Source organism: Setaria italica, chromosome VII (assembly GCF_000263155.2).
Source record: "Setaria italica strain Yugu1 chromosome VII, Setaria_italica_v2.0, whole genome shotgun sequence".
Taxonomy (NCBI): domain Eukaryota; kingdom Viridiplantae; phylum Streptophyta; class Magnoliopsida; order Poales; family Poaceae; genus Setaria; species Setaria italica.
In genome coordinates, this window is record NC_028456.1 from 18,138,383 (window position 1) to 18,156,068 (window position 17,686).

General features: G+C 45.5%; 2 protein-coding genes across 3 annotated transcripts; both read left to right on the plus strand.

The window, feature by feature from the left end:
* Positions 1 to 526: 526 nt before the first annotated feature.
* LOC101780211 (glycerophosphodiester phosphodiesterase GDPD2) lies at positions 527 to 3,152 on the plus strand. Its single transcript, XM_004975373.3, has 7 exons — positions 527 to 1,007; positions 1,595 to 1,654; positions 1,772 to 1,852; positions 1,963 to 2,163; positions 2,258 to 2,353; positions 2,472 to 2,668; positions 2,771 to 3,152. Exons 1-7 carry the CDS (start codon positions 681 to 683, stop codon positions 3,003 to 3,005), a joined length of 1,197 nt encoding a protein of 398 aa, XP_004975430.1. The 5' UTR covers positions 527 to 680; the 3' UTR covers positions 3,006 to 3,152.
* Positions 3,153 to 12,390: 9,238 nt separating this feature from the next.
* LOC101780606 (dihydrolipoyllysine-residue succinyltransferase component of 2-oxoglutarate dehydrogenase complex 1, mitochondrial) lies at positions 12,391 to 17,503 on the plus strand. 2 transcript variants are annotated; one of them, XM_004975374.4, is made up of 13 exons: positions 12,391 to 12,582; positions 14,451 to 14,508; positions 14,581 to 14,620; positions 14,735 to 14,802; positions 14,892 to 14,966; positions 15,036 to 15,091; positions 15,176 to 15,220; positions 15,442 to 15,708; positions 15,784 to 15,878; positions 16,388 to 16,478; positions 16,557 to 16,667; positions 16,749 to 16,943; positions 17,028 to 17,503. In XM_004975374.4, exons 1-13 carry the CDS (start codon positions 12,535 to 12,537, stop codon positions 17,217 to 17,219), a joined length of 1,341 nt encoding a protein of 446 aa, XP_004975431.1. In that variant the 5' UTR covers positions 12,391 to 12,534; the 3' UTR covers positions 17,220 to 17,503. The 2 variants fall into 2 exon arrangements, with proteins under 2 accessions (XP_004975431.1, XP_004975432.1); XM_004975375.4 differs by having other exon boundaries at positions 14,738 to 14,802.
* The last annotated feature ends 183 nt before the right edge of the window (positions 17,504 to 17,686 follow it).

Genomic DNA, 17,686 nt, shown 5'->3' on the forward strand with positions numbered 1-17,686 from the left:
AAGTGTGTGGCACTCGACGGAGAGCATGCGTGTGTAGCTGTGCACGTTCCCCGTATCATTTCTTTTGGAGCGGCGTGCAGTGGTGGGCAACGACGATCGATCTTGAAGCGCCACGGCACGCCAATCGCCGGACCTCCCGTGTGCCTGCCGCCGCGTCGATCGCCAGGTCACGAAGAATATCCATTTCTGTACGGTTCTGGAACATCGGAAGATAAAGAGGAAAAATTGGAGCAAGAAGGGATCTTCCTCGGAAGCAAGTAGCTGAAGCTGACGCGACCCGCGACCACCCGGCGGCACGGCAGCAGCCGCCGCGAGGCTGGACCTTTGGACCGGATGGAAGCAGTGCTTCGCTTCGCTGTCTGTCCTAACCTGAATCGCCGTCGATTTCTTCCTCGTTTTCCCCGCGCTTCTTCTCGGTTTCTCGCACGCAAACCACCCCATCCACCTGACCCTCAACAGAGAGCGAGAGGCTGTGTGTATATAAATAGCGTCCTCTCCCTGGCCTCCACAAATTAGCAGCAAAAAAGCCGCGCGCATTCCAGGTGTGATTTGGCCGTTATCTAGCAAGCACTAATCCTTCTCCTCACCGGCCGGTCGGTCGCCTCGTCTGAACAGGGTCAGCCAGCCACGCACCGCCGCCAGCCGCCCGGCGACGTAGCGTCCCCTTCACCTGGACGACGATGGCTCAGCGCAAGGCCGCGCGCGCTGCCGCCGACGCCGCCGTCCCGCCCGCCATGCCGGAGCCGGACATCGCCGCGGAGCTCCACGCCCTAGTGGCCTCCTCCACCTTCCCCGCGCCGTGCATCGGAGGTGCCGCGGCGGCGAGGGACGACGCCGGGCGGAGGCGGCCGCCGCTCGTGGTGATCGGGCACCGCGGGAAGGGGATGAACGCGCTGGCGTCGCCGGACCCGCGGGTGCGCGGCGACGTCAGGGAGAACACGCTCCGCTCCCTCAACGCCGCCGCCGCCAGCCACCCCACCGTCGCCTACGTCGAGTTCGACGTCCAGGTGCGCGACGCAACCATTACATTCTTTTCCCCACGGCGTTACACTCGCCGTCGTCCGCCGTTGACCAAGCCGGTTCTTAGACGAGGGTGGATTTGACTTCTCCGTGGACAGTCGGGGGCGGTGGGCCCCGGTGGCCTCCTCGAGAGCTGACACGTGTGTGGGTGGGTGGGTGGCATGCTGGTGGGCCGGGAGGGACCGGAACAGGGAGAGCTCGTGGCGTCGGTCCAGAAACATCGGTCCAGTTCTCGAGTTCTCGAGCTCCTCCCGGATCTCGGGGAGAAAACTTGAACGAAAGATTTCTAAACAACAGACAAATTCATTGATCCGATCAATCTACACAAAAATCGCATCTACATTGATAAAATTTCAAAGCAAACACAGTAAAATTAGTAACTTGTTATCTTGGTATTTCTGCCTCTGCAGCTCAGAATGAAACACGCTAGAATTCTGTATTATCGATGCAAGAGATATTTGATTTGTATAATATCGAACTTATTGTAATCGCAAAGTTCTATCTCCTTAGCACTGCCTCCTTTATATCAAAACACGCTGGAATGGGTAGCTAACCGTGACCGTGATTTTTGCAGGTCACCAAGGATGGCTGCCCGGTCATCTTCCACGACAACTTCATCTACACCCAAGAAAATGTAAGCATATCCCAGAATTCCAATGTTACATGTTACTACTTACCATAAACCATCTTGTTCTCTCACGTTGCACATCGTATCATGCACCACAAACTGTGATCAATACTCGAATTTCAGGGCGAGATCTCAGGGAGGCGCGTCACCGAGCTTCACCTCGACGAGTTCCTCTCCTACGGGCCCCAGAGGAACCAGGAGAAGGTATGCACCGTGAACAGACACGAGCCTTTCAAAATCCTAAACGACCGCGTTGCCAGATTCGGTAATGTTCGAGCTCACCTCCGTGTTGCCTTGCCGAATTGTTCTTGCAGGCTGGGAAGCCGCTGCTCCGGAAGCTCAAGGACGGGAGGATCCTCAAGTGGGACGTGCAGAAAGAAGACGCGCTCTGCACGCTGCGGGAGGCGTTCGAGGGCGTCGACCGCCGCGTCGGGTTCAACGTCGAGCTCAAGTTCGACGACGACCTCGCGTACACGGAGGAGGCCCTCACCGGTGTCCTGCAAGCCGTCCTCAAGGCACGTTGCTATGAGCAAGAACCGATGCTAGCTTCCTTGTGCAACATCTCTGAATACACTTACTGACCGCTCTGCTACGGCTTCTGTTCATCAGGTTGTCTTCGAGCACGCCGACGGCAGGCCCGTCATCTTCTCCAGCTTCAAGCCCGACGCCGCGCTGCTCATCCGGAAGCTGCAAGACAAGTACCCTGTAAGTGCCATTGCTGACACGGCCATGGTTGAGCTTGAGCACATAAGTTTTCGGACCGTGAACAGTGACTGGTGACTGAACCTGTTCGAAATTGTTGCGACGCGACTCGATCGATCAGGTGTACTTCCTGACGAACGGAGGGACGCAGATCTACGCGGACCCGAGGCGGAACTCGCTGGAGGAGGCCGTCAGGCTGTGCGTCGCCGGTAGCCTACAGGGGATCGTGTCGGAGGTCCGGGCGATACTCCGGCAGCCGGCGGCGGCGGCCAAGATCAAGGAGGCCGGGCTGTCGCTCATGACCTACGGCCAGCTCAAGTGAGTGACACTTAAATCCACTGAACACTTTACGTGGCTACCTGCGACGCTGACGGCCATCAGGAACTGAACGTGTCATCGTCGTGTTTTTGTTTCTTGCAGCAACGTGCCGGAGGTGGTGTTCGTGCAGCACCTGCTGGGGGTGGACGGCGTCATCGTCGACCTGGTGCGGGAGATCGCCGAGGCCGTGTCAGCGTTCTCGGCCGCCGCGCGGGAGCCGAGCCCCGAAAGCTGCGGGGAGGTTGAGAGGCTAGAGACGGCGGCGGCGGGGACGCCGAGCTTCTCCCCGCGGGAGATGTCCTTCCTGCTCAGGCTCATCCCCGAGCTGGTGCAGTAGCGTGTTTCTAGCCTAATCCAGGTTTGACTCGCTATAGAGTAGTCGTTGACTCTGCATGTAACTCGCGTCAGCCCCAAAGGGGCAGAGGATCAGGCATGTAATTTCCGAATTGTATAGAATTTTGACAAAACGAACATGTACTTACAATGTTCCGGCGACCTTCTCTGTGCTCTCGTGAGTCCTCTGTTTATCGTACATCCCCATGAGATCGAAGTCGGAATCTTGGGATTGAAGTTTTCATCGACAAGTATATTGTGTGGCTTAAGATCTCTATGAATGATCCCCTTGTCGTGGAGAAACCGGAGGCCACGAGCGACCCCCAAGGTGATGTTGAACCATGTAGCCCACTCTAGCTTTGGGGACTGAAGAGACGCTGAAATTGTATCCGACCAGAATTTGTTACTACTCTCAGGATTATTTGACGTTCTATTCCAAAACCACCTTTGTTATTTGAACTGACACCTCCAATCGGAACGTCATCTATAACCGACCGAAGAGAGTACCTTTTTAGCTCGGATATTTCTAACAAAATCCTCTCTTATTTAACCATTAGCAGACAACTAAGCTCAACTTTGTACCAGAATTTCTCAACACGGAGGAGGTGCAAAAAGTCATGTTTTCCCACGAACTGCTGTACTATTCCTTTTTTTCCATTTTCTTTTTGGTTATATATAGGACCGAAATAGTGCTAGACTTTTTAATAGGGTAGAATTAGTTTCTATTTATATCATTAGGATTGCTTGACATCCAATCCACTATCAGCCATGAGACTCAAAATAGATAAACCTAATATTTGTAGTATACTAGTCCATCAACCCGTGCTCCCGCACAGGCTAATATTTTTAAAATCTATTGTATTTGAAAATTATTTAGAAATTAAACTCCTAGCTAATAATCAAAATTGTTTACCTATTACTCTCTTATTTTTCAATACTTCAACCTAATACTTATATAGATATGTACCTATCTTTGTCCAGTTGTGATTGATTTTTAATTAATAATTACTCTATGCACCTTTTCATCCATATTCATACTTTTTCCATTTTGTATCACACCTCCAATCCTCCATACATTATGTTTAGCATACAAATCAATATTTTTCATCAATTCCTCACATACATGTATAAATGGTCTAAATGGTGGCACTCATCATGTGTATATACTTTAACTTAATATTTTTATATTAACAATGACATAAATAGTTAATTTAGAATCATATATTAGTTTACTTTTTGACATTTCTGTACGATGCACATGAAGATAATTAGATTAAGATTTAGGTGTTTACTTTAGGTTATTTGTAATAACGACATACGTGGGTAACATAGATAAAATTTTAGAATAACATTTTAAGTTATGCTTTATAATGATGTGTATTAGTAGATTGAATGAAGATTATGGGGTTAATTTAGTTTATTTTTTAAATAGCTGAGCTCAGTAATTTAAATATAGGTTTAGAGCTTATTTTTGAATATTTTCACAATGACGGTGGTGGGTAACTTTTTAGAAAATATAATAGATCAATGGCTATGATTATTAGAGTTTACAGGATTGGTGTTTGATGTTTTTAATTTTTATAAGAATTTGTTTCTTTTTTCTAGCTTGTCTTGTGGGAACTAATGTGGAGTCTCCAATGGAAAAAAATAGAACTAATGTGGAGTCTCCAATGGAAAAAAAATAAGACTATATTGCTACAAAACTATTACCATAAGCTACCTCTCGTTTGTTAAATATTAGAACACAATACTTATGTAGATATATACTTAATATATTTATCCAATTGTGATAGATTTTAGTTAGTAATTACTCTATAATATTTTCATCCACATTTATAATCTTTAACTTTTTACATCGCAGGTATGCGCTTGAATTTGTTTAATGAACCCTAAGTTTGAGATAAAATTTTAGCATAGAAATCTATATTCTCATCACTTTATATCCTAATAAATAGTGACACACATCATGTGTATATACCTTAATTATTATATCGTATACCAATAGTGTAAGATATAGATGATTTAGAATCATATATTGCTGTATATTTTTAATTAAGGTTATTTGATTCAAACGTAGGGTTACCTTATGTTATTTTTAATAATAGCATTGTGGGTAATATAGATGCAAATTTAAGGGGTTACTAAAAGTTTTTAAAGTAATAGTGGTAGGCAATTCAGTTGTAAATTAGGGGGTTATTTTAAATATTGTTTATAATGGCATAAGTGGATAATTTTAATGAAGATTAGGGGGTTACTTTAGTTTATTTTGTATAATGGCAGAGGTGGGTAATTTATATATAGATTTAGGGGATTACTTTAGGCTCTTTTTCTAGAGTGTCCACTTAGAAATCCTAGGTGGCTTCACCTAGAGGCTTCAAAAGAAGCCTCCAATTAGTAATAGTAAGATTCATCTTCTCACATGGTATAGAGTTGTTGTTGTTCGTTAGCCGTTGCCTCCACAGCTTCCACCGCCCCTACATGTGAGATGATCCCATTTCTCTTTCGGGCTTGCAACTCGTAGTCATAGGGTCCACGTTAACGTTAATGAGTTAAGAGTTTTCCTTGGTCACTCGTAGTCCTAGGCCGCCCTCTCCCCTCTGCTGCGCTCCAGTTGAACATGGTCACCAGAGCCCTTCCGGGGCTGGGACCTGGGAGGTTGGTGCGGCTCGTCGTCTCCCGTTCCCTGGGACGTGCGCGCCGAAGGTGTCGCGCCAGACTGATCGGAGGCGTTTATGGATGCCACCGCCGCAGCAACACGATCCCTACGTCTCCTCCTCTCGGGGGGCTGCTATATATACAACGTGTGAAAGCTGGTTAAGGTTCGTGGTTTTAAAGCCCACCTAAATAGAGATCTGAATTTAGCATTTCTAAAGATAGGTTTCAACATTTTCTCAATAATAGATCAACATCTAAATTACCTATATTTGTCAATATTTCTTTGAAGAAAAAGCTAAAGTGATGCCTAAATTATTTAAATATGCGATTATATAAAAAGAATATATATCTCAAAGTACTCCGTACACACGTGTCTAAATTTTTGACTTATTATTATTAATATTGCGTAGTGTCAGTAACCACGCAGACTATGTGTACACGTATGCACCAGGTGTTGAGTATTTATTTTAATACTAAACATATAGCTGAAGCTAAGTGTATCACAACCGGATAAGGATTATAGTGTGATCATCATCCGTCTGTAGTTTGTAAGTCATATTTCGTTTCATTACAACAGCACATTTATGTAATGAAAAGAATAGTCATAATAAAGTATTTTCGAGTACGAATCTAGTGACATCAACTTTCTATCACAAAAAATATATATTAATATAGAATAACTATATATTGGCCAAAGGCATGTCCTAACAAAATGAAATATAAGCCTATATGGTGCTTAGAATATGGACATATGAGAGACAACAAAGATAGGCAATTTTGATTAGCATGAACTTCTAACACTAATCTCTCTTAAAATTATTACCCCTCCCCCTCCCTTCCGTTGAACCTTAAAAGAAAATTTTGCCCGCCTAAGAGCAAGGGTTACGACTTATGAATCGGTAATAACCAATGTAATAACCGTAGTTTTATGCTGTATGACCATATGTGTTACGTCAGTGAACTCAAAAGTCTTCTCCTTAAGTATTCATATTTTATATAGCACAGGTCTTGCATCTCATAATTTGGACCAACCAAACACCAGTAAGTTCGTCTCTTATGCCTGACTTAAAGCCATTCACGTACCGGTCTGATCTGGCTCCATAGGCGAGCACCGGTAGGCGGTAGCTCTACCTACACCCAAGGCACAACGACAGCCGGACCGGGCCAGACGCCGCCGGCGTACGGACGATGTACCCTGGAACTGGAAGAGATGGCTCCTGCAGCACCTCCGTCCTGTTGTCACTGCTCAGCATGGCATATGACTTGCCCCCATGGTCGGCCGCCTTGGCAGGTCGGTCCTACTGCACGCAGAGGAGCACGATGTGCACTACCCTCAGCATGTGCCGCGCCGCGTGCTCCTGCCCGTTGACGCCCAGCTTCTTTTCCATGAGTTGGACCGCTGGATTTTCCTTCGGGGGGTCCCCCCCTTTTTCAAATAGAAATAAGCAAATTTTGGCAGAATCAGGGGGAGATAGCAAACCCCCCCCCCCCCCCCCCACACACACGATCACTACCAAAATCCCCAACTTCATTGGGGCATATTTCATAACACAATACTATGTTAGTGTGAAATTCGCGAATTTTTTTATTACCAAACTAAAATGATTAAATATTTATCTAATAATTATCTTGAATACGGCCACAAATCCACTGCTCCCTATCTTGTTACTATTTAAGAAATGACTTGTTGCAGCCTTAAGAACTTTGTAGTCATAGAGTTGGCAACTCGTTCTTTCTCCATCCTTGTCCTCTTCTTTCGTGCTCCATCGCTCCTCTCCTTGGTCATACATGTTCTCCCCTCTTATGCCATCTACATGATTCGTGAAATAAAAAATAAGGCACAGAAATAGTGATACAGAGGGAGAAATCGAGTGATTTCCTATCATTTGCTAGAATAGGATCTTGTGACACTTATGATGGATCCTGGAAAATTATTAACATGGAAAGAATTGAGACCAGGTGGGGCCGGATGTACCATCCCAATTTTCCTAAGCATTTAAAATATGGACCCCAAAAACTTTTTCTAAAATTTATATAGCAATTCAAGCCATAGAGCCTTGCATTTGAATTATTGCATCACAAATAGTTTTCCATAATCAAATATGCATTTGTTTGAGCTAACTACTCCATCTACTCCAAAATATTCCACCTTAACATTCCTTCCAAGCCCTTACACCAAAACCAATTCAAATTTGAACATATTTCAAATTTGAACTTAAAACACCTTACCAACTAAAAGGAAAAACCATTTAAACCTACTTGGGCTGATAACCTCAGAACCGGCCCCTTCCCCTTTCCAGCCTGGCCTACCTCCTCTTTCTCCCGCACATGGCCCAAACCAACTGCCTCGGCCTGCCACTTCGCTTAGCCCAGCCCTGCCACACGATGATGTCATCCTGATGTCATCATCCCCAACCTCCATCCATCCCCCCTTCCCTTCTCCTCACCCGCCCACGACATCACGCCAGCCGTGTGCCGCACCCGGCCCTCCAGCCACTCTCACTGTTCCCTGGCGAGCGCGCCGCCATCGCTCATACTCCTATCGTCGCCGCACCTATCAGAACCCTTCCCCCCGCTCAAGAACCCAACCGCCCCTATTCATTTCCTCGCGCTCCAGAGCGTGGCCACCGGCGAGCTCCCCCTGATCTCCTCCATCCCAGCCTGATTCATCTCCCCGGTGAGCGCGCCACACGTGCCAGCACCAAGCGTGTCCACAACCGCGCTCCTTCCCGCCAGCATCCTCTCTCCCGGCCCTATCCACCCCCGCCACTAATGCCACGCGCCGCCGCACCATTGGCGGCCGGCCGGCCCGGATAAGCTTGGCCAAGGCCGTCCGAGCCCCCAATCCTCTTCGTTGGGCTATAAATAGCCCTTCCGACACTCCTTACCCCCCCTCTCCACCACTCTCCACCACTCTCCTTCGTCGGAATAGGATCCTGCCGCACCTCCTCCACCCGCCACCATGCTCTATCTCCTAGAGCCGGGTTGGGTCGAAGTCGAGGAGCCCCGCGCAGTGGTAGCCACCTCCCTCACCCGCATCGAAGCGCCGCTCCCGCTGGCCGCTCGTCGCTAAACCACCGCCGCCGCTCAATCCCATTGCCCACAGCTCGCCGCCAGCCAAATTCTGGATGTCACGCTGCCCGCGTGAGCTTCCAAAAAGTCCCAGGTACAACCGCTATGCTGCCCGTGCTGCTATATGTCCTCCTCGCCTTCTCCAGCCATATCCCCGCTCGGCCGTTGCGCCGTCGGGATTCCGGCGAGCCGCCGGCGTTGCTCCGGTCTACCACCGGCCACCCTAAGTCCTCCACTGCACGCGTCGAGCCACCTCGAGCCTTCCCATGCCCTTAGCACCCCCAAACCCCCTCTAGACCTCACTCCCCTCGCATCCGTGCTGCCGTGCAACTCCGACAAGCTCCAAGCTTGCCGTCGGTCACCACTCATTGACCACACTGTCCTCCACCGGTCCGCCATGGCCTCCTCTAGCCCCTGGCCACTTCCTGCCCTGGCCCAAGCCTTCCCTCGTCCGGCACAGCCTGCCGGCGAGCTGTCCTGCCACACGCGACGGTCCGGTGACCCCAACTGGGTGGCGCTGCTCCCCTTCCCATCCCTGCACCGCATCTACATACACTACATGCACGCACTCTCCCTCAGCCCATCACGTGGACCGCCAACCCACAGCACAGTCCGGCCACGCTAGCCCCCACACGGCCCCCTCGCCACATCATGCCGGGACCGCCTATCTCTCTCTCCTCCCCCATCCGCTTTGTTAGCTACAGCCACCCGAATAAACATACACCAATTCTCACCTAGCCATGTTAGAAATTCCCAAAAATTATCAAAAATTCACCAAAATATATTAGAACCCATTTTAAACCCAACCATACCTTGTTTGTCCAAATCTCACATCCATAACCCCTATAACTAAACCCTCCTTTCATTAATGAAGAACCCCATATTTCATGTGGCCAAAAATAGGAAACCATCCCGAAAAGCTATGGAAAAATCCTAGAAAATTCTAGGAAATTACTCAAGCCTCCTAAACCCCAATTATCCTCCTGTAACCCATGTTTGATGTATTGCTATAATTGTTTGCTTGGTTGCTTATGTATAACTACGATAATATAGAAAACGACGACACCAAAAACGCATTTGACGATCCAGACTACGAAGAAGAAGCTCGATCCAGACTTCGAGGAAGGAAAGTCCCACAAATCATCATCATCTTTTATCCCAAGCTTTATTAATAAAATAAACCAAGATAATAATTTTTTTATAAGCTTTGTATATTTTCCTTTATTTCGTTGCTTAGCTCGTCCTAATAATTTTGAGCCCTCCTTGATATCATGAACCCCATATACACTAGGTCATATCATGACTCACAAATTCTAAGGAGGAGTGAGAGTACTTTAAAAATGGCATAAAATAACTTAAGTAAGTCTAGCAGCCAATTAAGGCTGGACCCGCAAGTAAGAGGATAGCCTCGGTAGAGGGTCCTATCCTAAATAAGCTTACTCTAGTCATATGAGGACCGGATCATGGGAAAGTCTTTCTAGTGAATAGTACAACCGCACGTGCCAAAAAGGTACAACCTTCGGGAGTGACTAAACATGTGAGGCCTTGATTCACACCCCACTACAGAATCTAATAAACTTTCCCAAGAGGCCACTGTGGGCAACAGATAGACTGGAGCAAGACCTTCGCAATCCTAGGTCTGTTCAGCACGGGTCTCGAGTTGAGGTCTGTAGAACCTGTTGACATTGTATGTCAAGTTATGATGCATCTTTTCCCGGGACAGAGTCCACGAGTGGACATAGTGTGACCCCTATTTAGACCCCAGCCATATCTATGGACGGAGTTAGGGAATGTTGTCTAGGAATAGATACTGGTGGGTACGGGTCTCGTAGGTCAGTACCGCCTATGATCAAGGTACAGGCTGATCGAACGTGTGGGTAAAGTGTACACCTCTACGCAGAGTTATAAAAACTTTTCGAATAGCCGAGGCTCACGGTTAAGAGCTCACATAGTTAAAGCTCCCATTGATTAGTCATAGAGTGAGATTCAGGCTTGTCTTGGGATGTGTCTAGAAATAAGGCAAAAGCTGGCTCGGGTAATCCCTAACGGATCCCGATGCTCTTAAAACTTAGGGACCGGTAGGGAGCTAGTTTTTCCTCCAGGACCAACAACTTATAAATATTTGCATTTCATTCTCTTCAATTTATAACCATATACATTGTGCATGCAACTAGCTTTCGGGCAAACTAGCAGCTATTCCTTGAAATCCTGCATGAAATAATACAACAATTGTGGGATTTGCTGAGTACCCATTATATGATGCTTACCCTTGCTTCTCCTTCCTTTCTTTCTTCAGAGGAAGAAGTTGCTAGTGAGGAAGACGAGGATCTTCCCTAGGAGCCAAGCCGCTTGCAGGCTTGGGATTGTTATGTAGGACTCCGCTGTATAATTAAGGTTGAGGCTACGGCCCTATCATTGTAATATTCTTTCTCTTTTTCAACCTTATGTAAATTATCAATAAAAGTTGTACGAAGTATGGATGTGATACTTCTCGTGTGAAGTGTCCGTATCATCTACTGATCCAGGGAATGATATGAATGACATTCGGGGTCCCTTTTTAGGGGCAGCCCCCATACCGGGTTTGTTGGATGACCGTATGTTGTTGCTTTGGTGGTTGCTCCGTTCGTGTCATTTGAGGACTGTACCGTTGTGGCACACTGATCGAGGTTGAACAGTATTAACCACATGCCGGGAGTAGAACGTAGTCGAAACCGATATACCTACGTACATTCGTGCGCTAGTAGATTGAGCTTGATATCATCATTCGTATGATCATGGTGTTTTTAGCGTAGGAGCCAAGCTCAAACTTGATGTGAATGATAAGCCATTAACACACTGTTTGGTTGGTGGCGATGCACCGTAGAGAAGTACTTTATGTTTTGCACCGTACTACGTGTCATGGGTGCTGTATCTCTCAATTTAATGCTCTCACTACCGTTCAACTAAAGAGATCGTACCTCTTTATAAAAAAAAATCGTACCTCGTTTTTTAGCCCCTTTGGAATAAAGGATTGGTGGAGGAATTCTGTAGGATTTAGTTCCTATAGAAATTTTTTATATGTATCCTTTTGGAACAAAGGATTGGACATCCAAGAATCCTACAAAATTCCTATGGAATGCCTCAATCCATAGGAAATTTTGAAGAAAATCTAATATGAGATCCCATCTTTTGAAAATTTTCCTTTGTCTCTCCTCATATTCCTATATTTTTCCGATGTTATATCCAAATGCTCCCTTTAAAAGTCTCCAGCGTGCTAAATTCCTATAGGATTGTAATCCTACATTTTTCCTATTCCAACGTTTTGAGAATCCAAAGGAGCCATCAACGTTGTAAAAAAATGTCATCAACTCGGTACATGAAATTATTTCCCAATCCAGTCAAAACGAAGAGAGAATTGTCATTAGTCAAAGAGGTTGAACGATCGTGGCAGCTACAAAAGAAAAAAAATAGACCAAAAGCAGACACCTGGCATCGACGGGAAGTCGGGAAGGAAGTCGCCACCAAGAGAAACAAAAAGTAACGGAAGGGAGAGGGCGCCGCCCCCCACTGGCAGGTGGGTCAGGAGCGGCCCGGAGAAGCCGAAGCGACCAGAGGGGGCGTCCCGCGCCTGGGCCCCCCATTCCGCTTCCAGATCTCATTATTGCACGCGGCCACCCCCCTTTCGCAAGTCAGAGAAGCGAGGAGGAGGCGAGAGATTTGCATCCCGAGGGAGAATAGAAAGGGACCCAACCCAAATCAAATCCCTGGTGCCCCCTTCCTTCCCCCACACGCCGCCGTCGCCGCCGCCGCCGTGAGGACTCCGGCGAATGGCGTCCCGCATCGCCTCGGGCCTCCTCCGCCGCCGCGCCGGCGCCGTAATGCCCCTTTCCCTCCCTCCCTCCCTCTCTCCTCCCTCGTGCGCGTGGTCTCCCTTGGCGGCTAGCTCCTGTTCCCCATTCTGGTTCGGGAGAAGCCGATGGATTTAGGGTTCGCGCGGTGGTCCGATGCGGCGTCCCCCGTCCGATGGGTGTGCTCTTCGCCTTCGGATATGCGTCCAGGCGTCCTGGATGGGGTCGTGGTTGGTTTTGCAGGGGCATCTGGTGGCGTCGAAGCTGATGCTTCTGGGTCTCCCCGAGCCTGCAGGTGGGCGGCGTGGGGCGCTGATGGTTGAGGGACGTCAGCTGTGCGTCCTAGGCTTTTACCCATGATTTGATTAGGACGGACCTGGGACCTGGGGGTGATGATTTGGGGCGCGCCACACGGATTAGGGTTGTAAACGTGCTTCTCTGCTGTTTCTGGCCATTCCAGTGCTAACCTTGCCATTAACTGTTCTGTATAGCTCAGGGATCTTTTAGTGGCCAAGGGATATGATGTACGAGCAACAAATGGATGCAGAGTAAGCGTGAAGCTTGTAATTTCCCCATCTTGTGAGGTTTCGTGCTCTCTGGGGGTAGCATACATCTAAAGGAGTCTAGTGAATTGATTTCCTTGCTACCATCTCTTTGGTTTAGGTCACCAAAACAATCTGAGAAGAGAATAATGGGCGTTGAATTGTTGTGCTATGGTATTTTCCTTTGTCTAGCTGTTTCCTGCAAAGAGAACCCGTTCTGCGCTGTGTAGAACAATCTATTTAGTGTACAACTGAAAGTACCATTAATTAAGGAGTAGGTTCATGGTATTTCTGATTATTCTTGGTTCATTGTTCCATGCTAACTTTTTTCTGGATATTTTTGGACCATATTTATTAAGTAGATTGTCTTGATGAAAATTTTGTGCTCTGCACTTGAGACCAAGAATGCGTTCATTTTTATATACCACTATAAGTTACTTTTTAGCTGAGATTTTTTGGCGTGCGTTTGAGAAGACCTAGATCCTCAGTTGCACTGGTCTCAGTGTTGATAACCTTATGTGATCATGCGGTATGTGACCTTGTGTGTGATATGTATCAATCTAAGAATAGGGTTTTATGCATAATAGTATGTAAAATTGTGGCATATATGCTAATCAAGAAACTGATAAAGCTCACAGTTCACCATTTGAGACCCAGATATGTCTTGTTAATGGAAAAGGAGTCAAACACATGTAGATTAATCGAACATCTTAGACCTACTGCTTCAAATATGAAGGTTTTTGGAGATTATTTTATCAACCAATGCTATTCCTTATTGCTGTTGAACTGTTAGGTGTTGCCTATAAATAAAACTAAGAAGCTTGTATGGTAGCCCAAGTTCATTTTCCCCAAAAAACCTTCTTCCATCATAAGAAACGATAGTTTGATGGTTAATGGAGTAGGAGTGGGAGTGGGATTTGCTGATAGGGGGTGACTATATCCTAAAGCTTTATGTTATTGCAGACCCTATATTTTGTAAATAAGAAATAGAACATGCCCTCTGAGTCAGCTGTAAAGTATGGCAGCTGCTTCAGCATTTGTGGCCATCATTTATAGCAATGTTAAGTTGAATTGGTGCCTTTATTAACAACCTTCAGGGCATTCCTTTATACAAGCTTGAAAAGTGTCACAATTGAGATTGATCCACCATGCCAATCCTATCTAAGTTACTATACTGATTTACAATTCATTCTGAAGTAGTGTATCAAATTTTCTTAGTTATGGTTTTATAATTTTTATGCCATTTTACACTTTCACATTGTAGTAGTGCTGATGCACAGATAATATATGCTTGGATGTATTACTCCTTTACAGCTAATTTCTCTCTTTCTCACTGATCTGACTTACTTGCAGAACCTAGGCCTCCTAAGGAGTTATACACATGTCAGAAACTACAGCAGTCAACTTTCAGGTAATTAGTTTGACTGGCCCTGTTTTTAGTGTTCAAATCTTAACTATTGACTATAATGTCTGTTTTCTCCAGCTTTGATTCCAGCTACGTCCCAGTGCTCGAAGCTAACGAGGTAATTATTAGACTGTTATGAATATGAATGTCTTCATCATTGACCTCACATTAAGTTTTCTTACATTTTTTACTTTCATACAATAATTTTATTCTTGTGATTGAATCTTTTTAGAAGACGTTATTACATGCCGAATGCCTCTCCATACCAAGTTTGGAGTAGGTCATTTGCTTCAGATAATGGTAAACCACAATAGCCTGTTGAGGTAAATAGTGTTCTATAAATGCATTCCACATTATGTGCTTATCAAGTCTTGCTTTTCTTTCTACAGAAGACAAGGTTGAGGCTGTTGTGCCCTTCATGGGTGAATCTGTAACTGATGGAACTCTTGCTAACTTCTTGAAGAGTATGCTCTCTCCCCCTCCCTCCCTCTTAGGTTGTTCTATATTCTGTCGCTAACACTTCTTTGAAACAGAACCTGGTGACAGAGTCGAGGCCGATGAGCCCATAGCACAGATTGAAACTGATAAGGTATTGGTGCCTTCTGTTTGAATATTTGTAGAAACACCATATTTGCGAATGGTCATAAAAAGATTGTTTTCCTTTCTGTTTCAGGTTACTATAGATGTTGCAAGTCCTGAAGCTGGTGTTATTGAAAAGGTGAATATCTGTGATCCTTTCTGGCTTCCAGTCTGCTTTCTTGGCCATACTTTACCTGTACTGGAGCTGTGGCTTTATGCAGAGATCAAAGATACATACTTGAATTGAATACCATGAGTATCTATTAATGTTTCAGATCAGTGGTTATATCTACTAATGTTACAGATCAGCAGCTACTCCCATACTAATTGTTGCTATTTCTGACTGATATTGTGTTCCAGTTCATTGCTAGTGAAGGTGATACAGTTACTCCAGGCACCAAAATTGCAATCATATCAAAGTCTGCTCAATCTGCTGAAACACATGTTGCTCCATCTGAGGAAGCAACTCCAAAAGAATCCTCTCCACCAAAAGTTGAAGAGAAACCAAAAGTAGAGGAGAAAGCGCCAAAAGTAGAACCACCAAAGACACAAGCACCTAAGCCTGCTGCACCATCAAAAACGTCTCCTTCAGAACCACAGCTCCCTCCAAAAGAACGAGAGCGGCGGGTAAGGCCTATATTATCCAATGACAGCTGCAGATTTTTTTCAAGGGACATGCAATATTTTACCATGTTGTTGCAGGTGCCAATGCCAAGGCTCAGGAAGCGTATTGCAAACCGTTTGAAGGATTCTCAGAACACCTTTGCAATGCTGACCACATTTAATGAAGTTGACATGTAAGTGTTAGTTTAGTTTGGTCCTATTCTTATATAATAACAATACTTCACGTAACCATAACAGTAGGTTCCATCTCATCATTTTATTTGTGCCTTCTCCTGTTTTCATCCTAATTGTTAAAAGATGTGGCTAGTATCCAAGCAATAAAGAATCTAGTTTGTTGGAGTATGTTTCACTATATGATTGCTGCTCCACTTTGAAGGGGTCCTAATACTTGCTACAGCACCCTGGAAATTAAGAACATATGCTAACTTATGAAAAGATTGCGTCATATGATTATTGAATATGTATGAATGCTCATAGAAAGTTATTTCGTTGAGGTGCACTGACCAAAATAATCTCATCATTTGTTGTGCAAAACTGCAAATAATTCTTATATCAATATATGTGGTTTATCATCTTTGTTTTCTTACATGTGGACTTAAACATTACTTTCTGCTTGCCATTATCATTTCTTGAAGTCCGGATAGTTGTGTTTATCTATCACTAAATCTTATGATTAATGCAGGACCAATTTGATGAAGCTTCGTTCTGATTATAAAGATGAGTTCGTCACAAAGCATGGTGTCAAATTGGGTCTCATGTCCTGCTTTGTCAAGGTACCTGCCAGTCTTGTGTGTTGCAACCTCTTGCATGATACACTTACATCGTTGTGTTAATTTCATTTATTTTTGCAGGCTGCTGTTTCTGCACTTCAAAACCAGCCCATTGTCAATGCTGTCATTGATGGTGATGACATCATATACAGGGACTATGTTGATGTCAGTGTTGCTGTTGGCACTTCCAAGGTACCATCATATAGCAGATAATTGTCACTCTGATGATTGTTTCCTTCTTTCGTATCTCATTGTGATGTAAATCTTTTTCAGGGCCTTGTGGTGCCTGTTATCCGGGATGCTGATACGATGAACTTTGCTGACATTGAGAAAGGGATAAACAACCTCGCAAAGAAGGCAAATGAGGGGGCACTGTCAATTGATGACATGGCAGGAGGAACATTCACCATCTCCAATGGTGGTGTTTATGGAAGCCTTATCAGCACACCTATCATCAACCCCCCACAGGTAACTTGCTCTCCAGTCATGTAAAACACATTCTGTAGCAGGCTCTGTCCATTCATTTTATACGCCATCTAAAATGAAATGCAGTCAGCAATTCTTGGGATGCATTCCATTGTGCAACGCCCTGTGGTTGTGAACGGCGACATCCTCGCAAGGCCGATGATGTACCTCGCCCTGACATACGACCACAGGCTGATTGATGGCAGAGAGGCTGTCTTCTTCCTGCGCCGCATCAAGGACGTGGTCGAGGATCCCAGGAGGTTGCTGCTTGACATATAAGTTCACGCCCTGGCACTGCCCCGCCAACTGTTTTGTGCTTATCTGGAAATAATACCATGCAAATTTTTTGACTGATGAAAACTAGTTGCTTCCTCCGAAAGGCAGAATCTGAGCTGAGGATATGGTGAGGTTTTTCCTATAATTGTAGAAGAGAGCACCAAACTCAACGCTGAGGTCATGTTCACTTTTCCTATCGAAGATGTTCCATTTCGGGATGTAGTTCCCCGAACACTCGTTTGTTTACCATGCAAAAGCAATAGGGGCTACTGCATTTTTGGGGTTTACATTCTCGCCTTTGTCTGCAACTCGAGAGTCTCGGTTGTATTACCGGTACTGCTTGTATGCAGGGGTGGTAAAAGTTTCTCAAATTTAGCTTAGCAAAGGATTGAGATCACGGATCATAATAATATAATATGATTTTGATCTAAAAATAGATAAGGTTAAGTTAGATTGTGAAGGAGGCATGA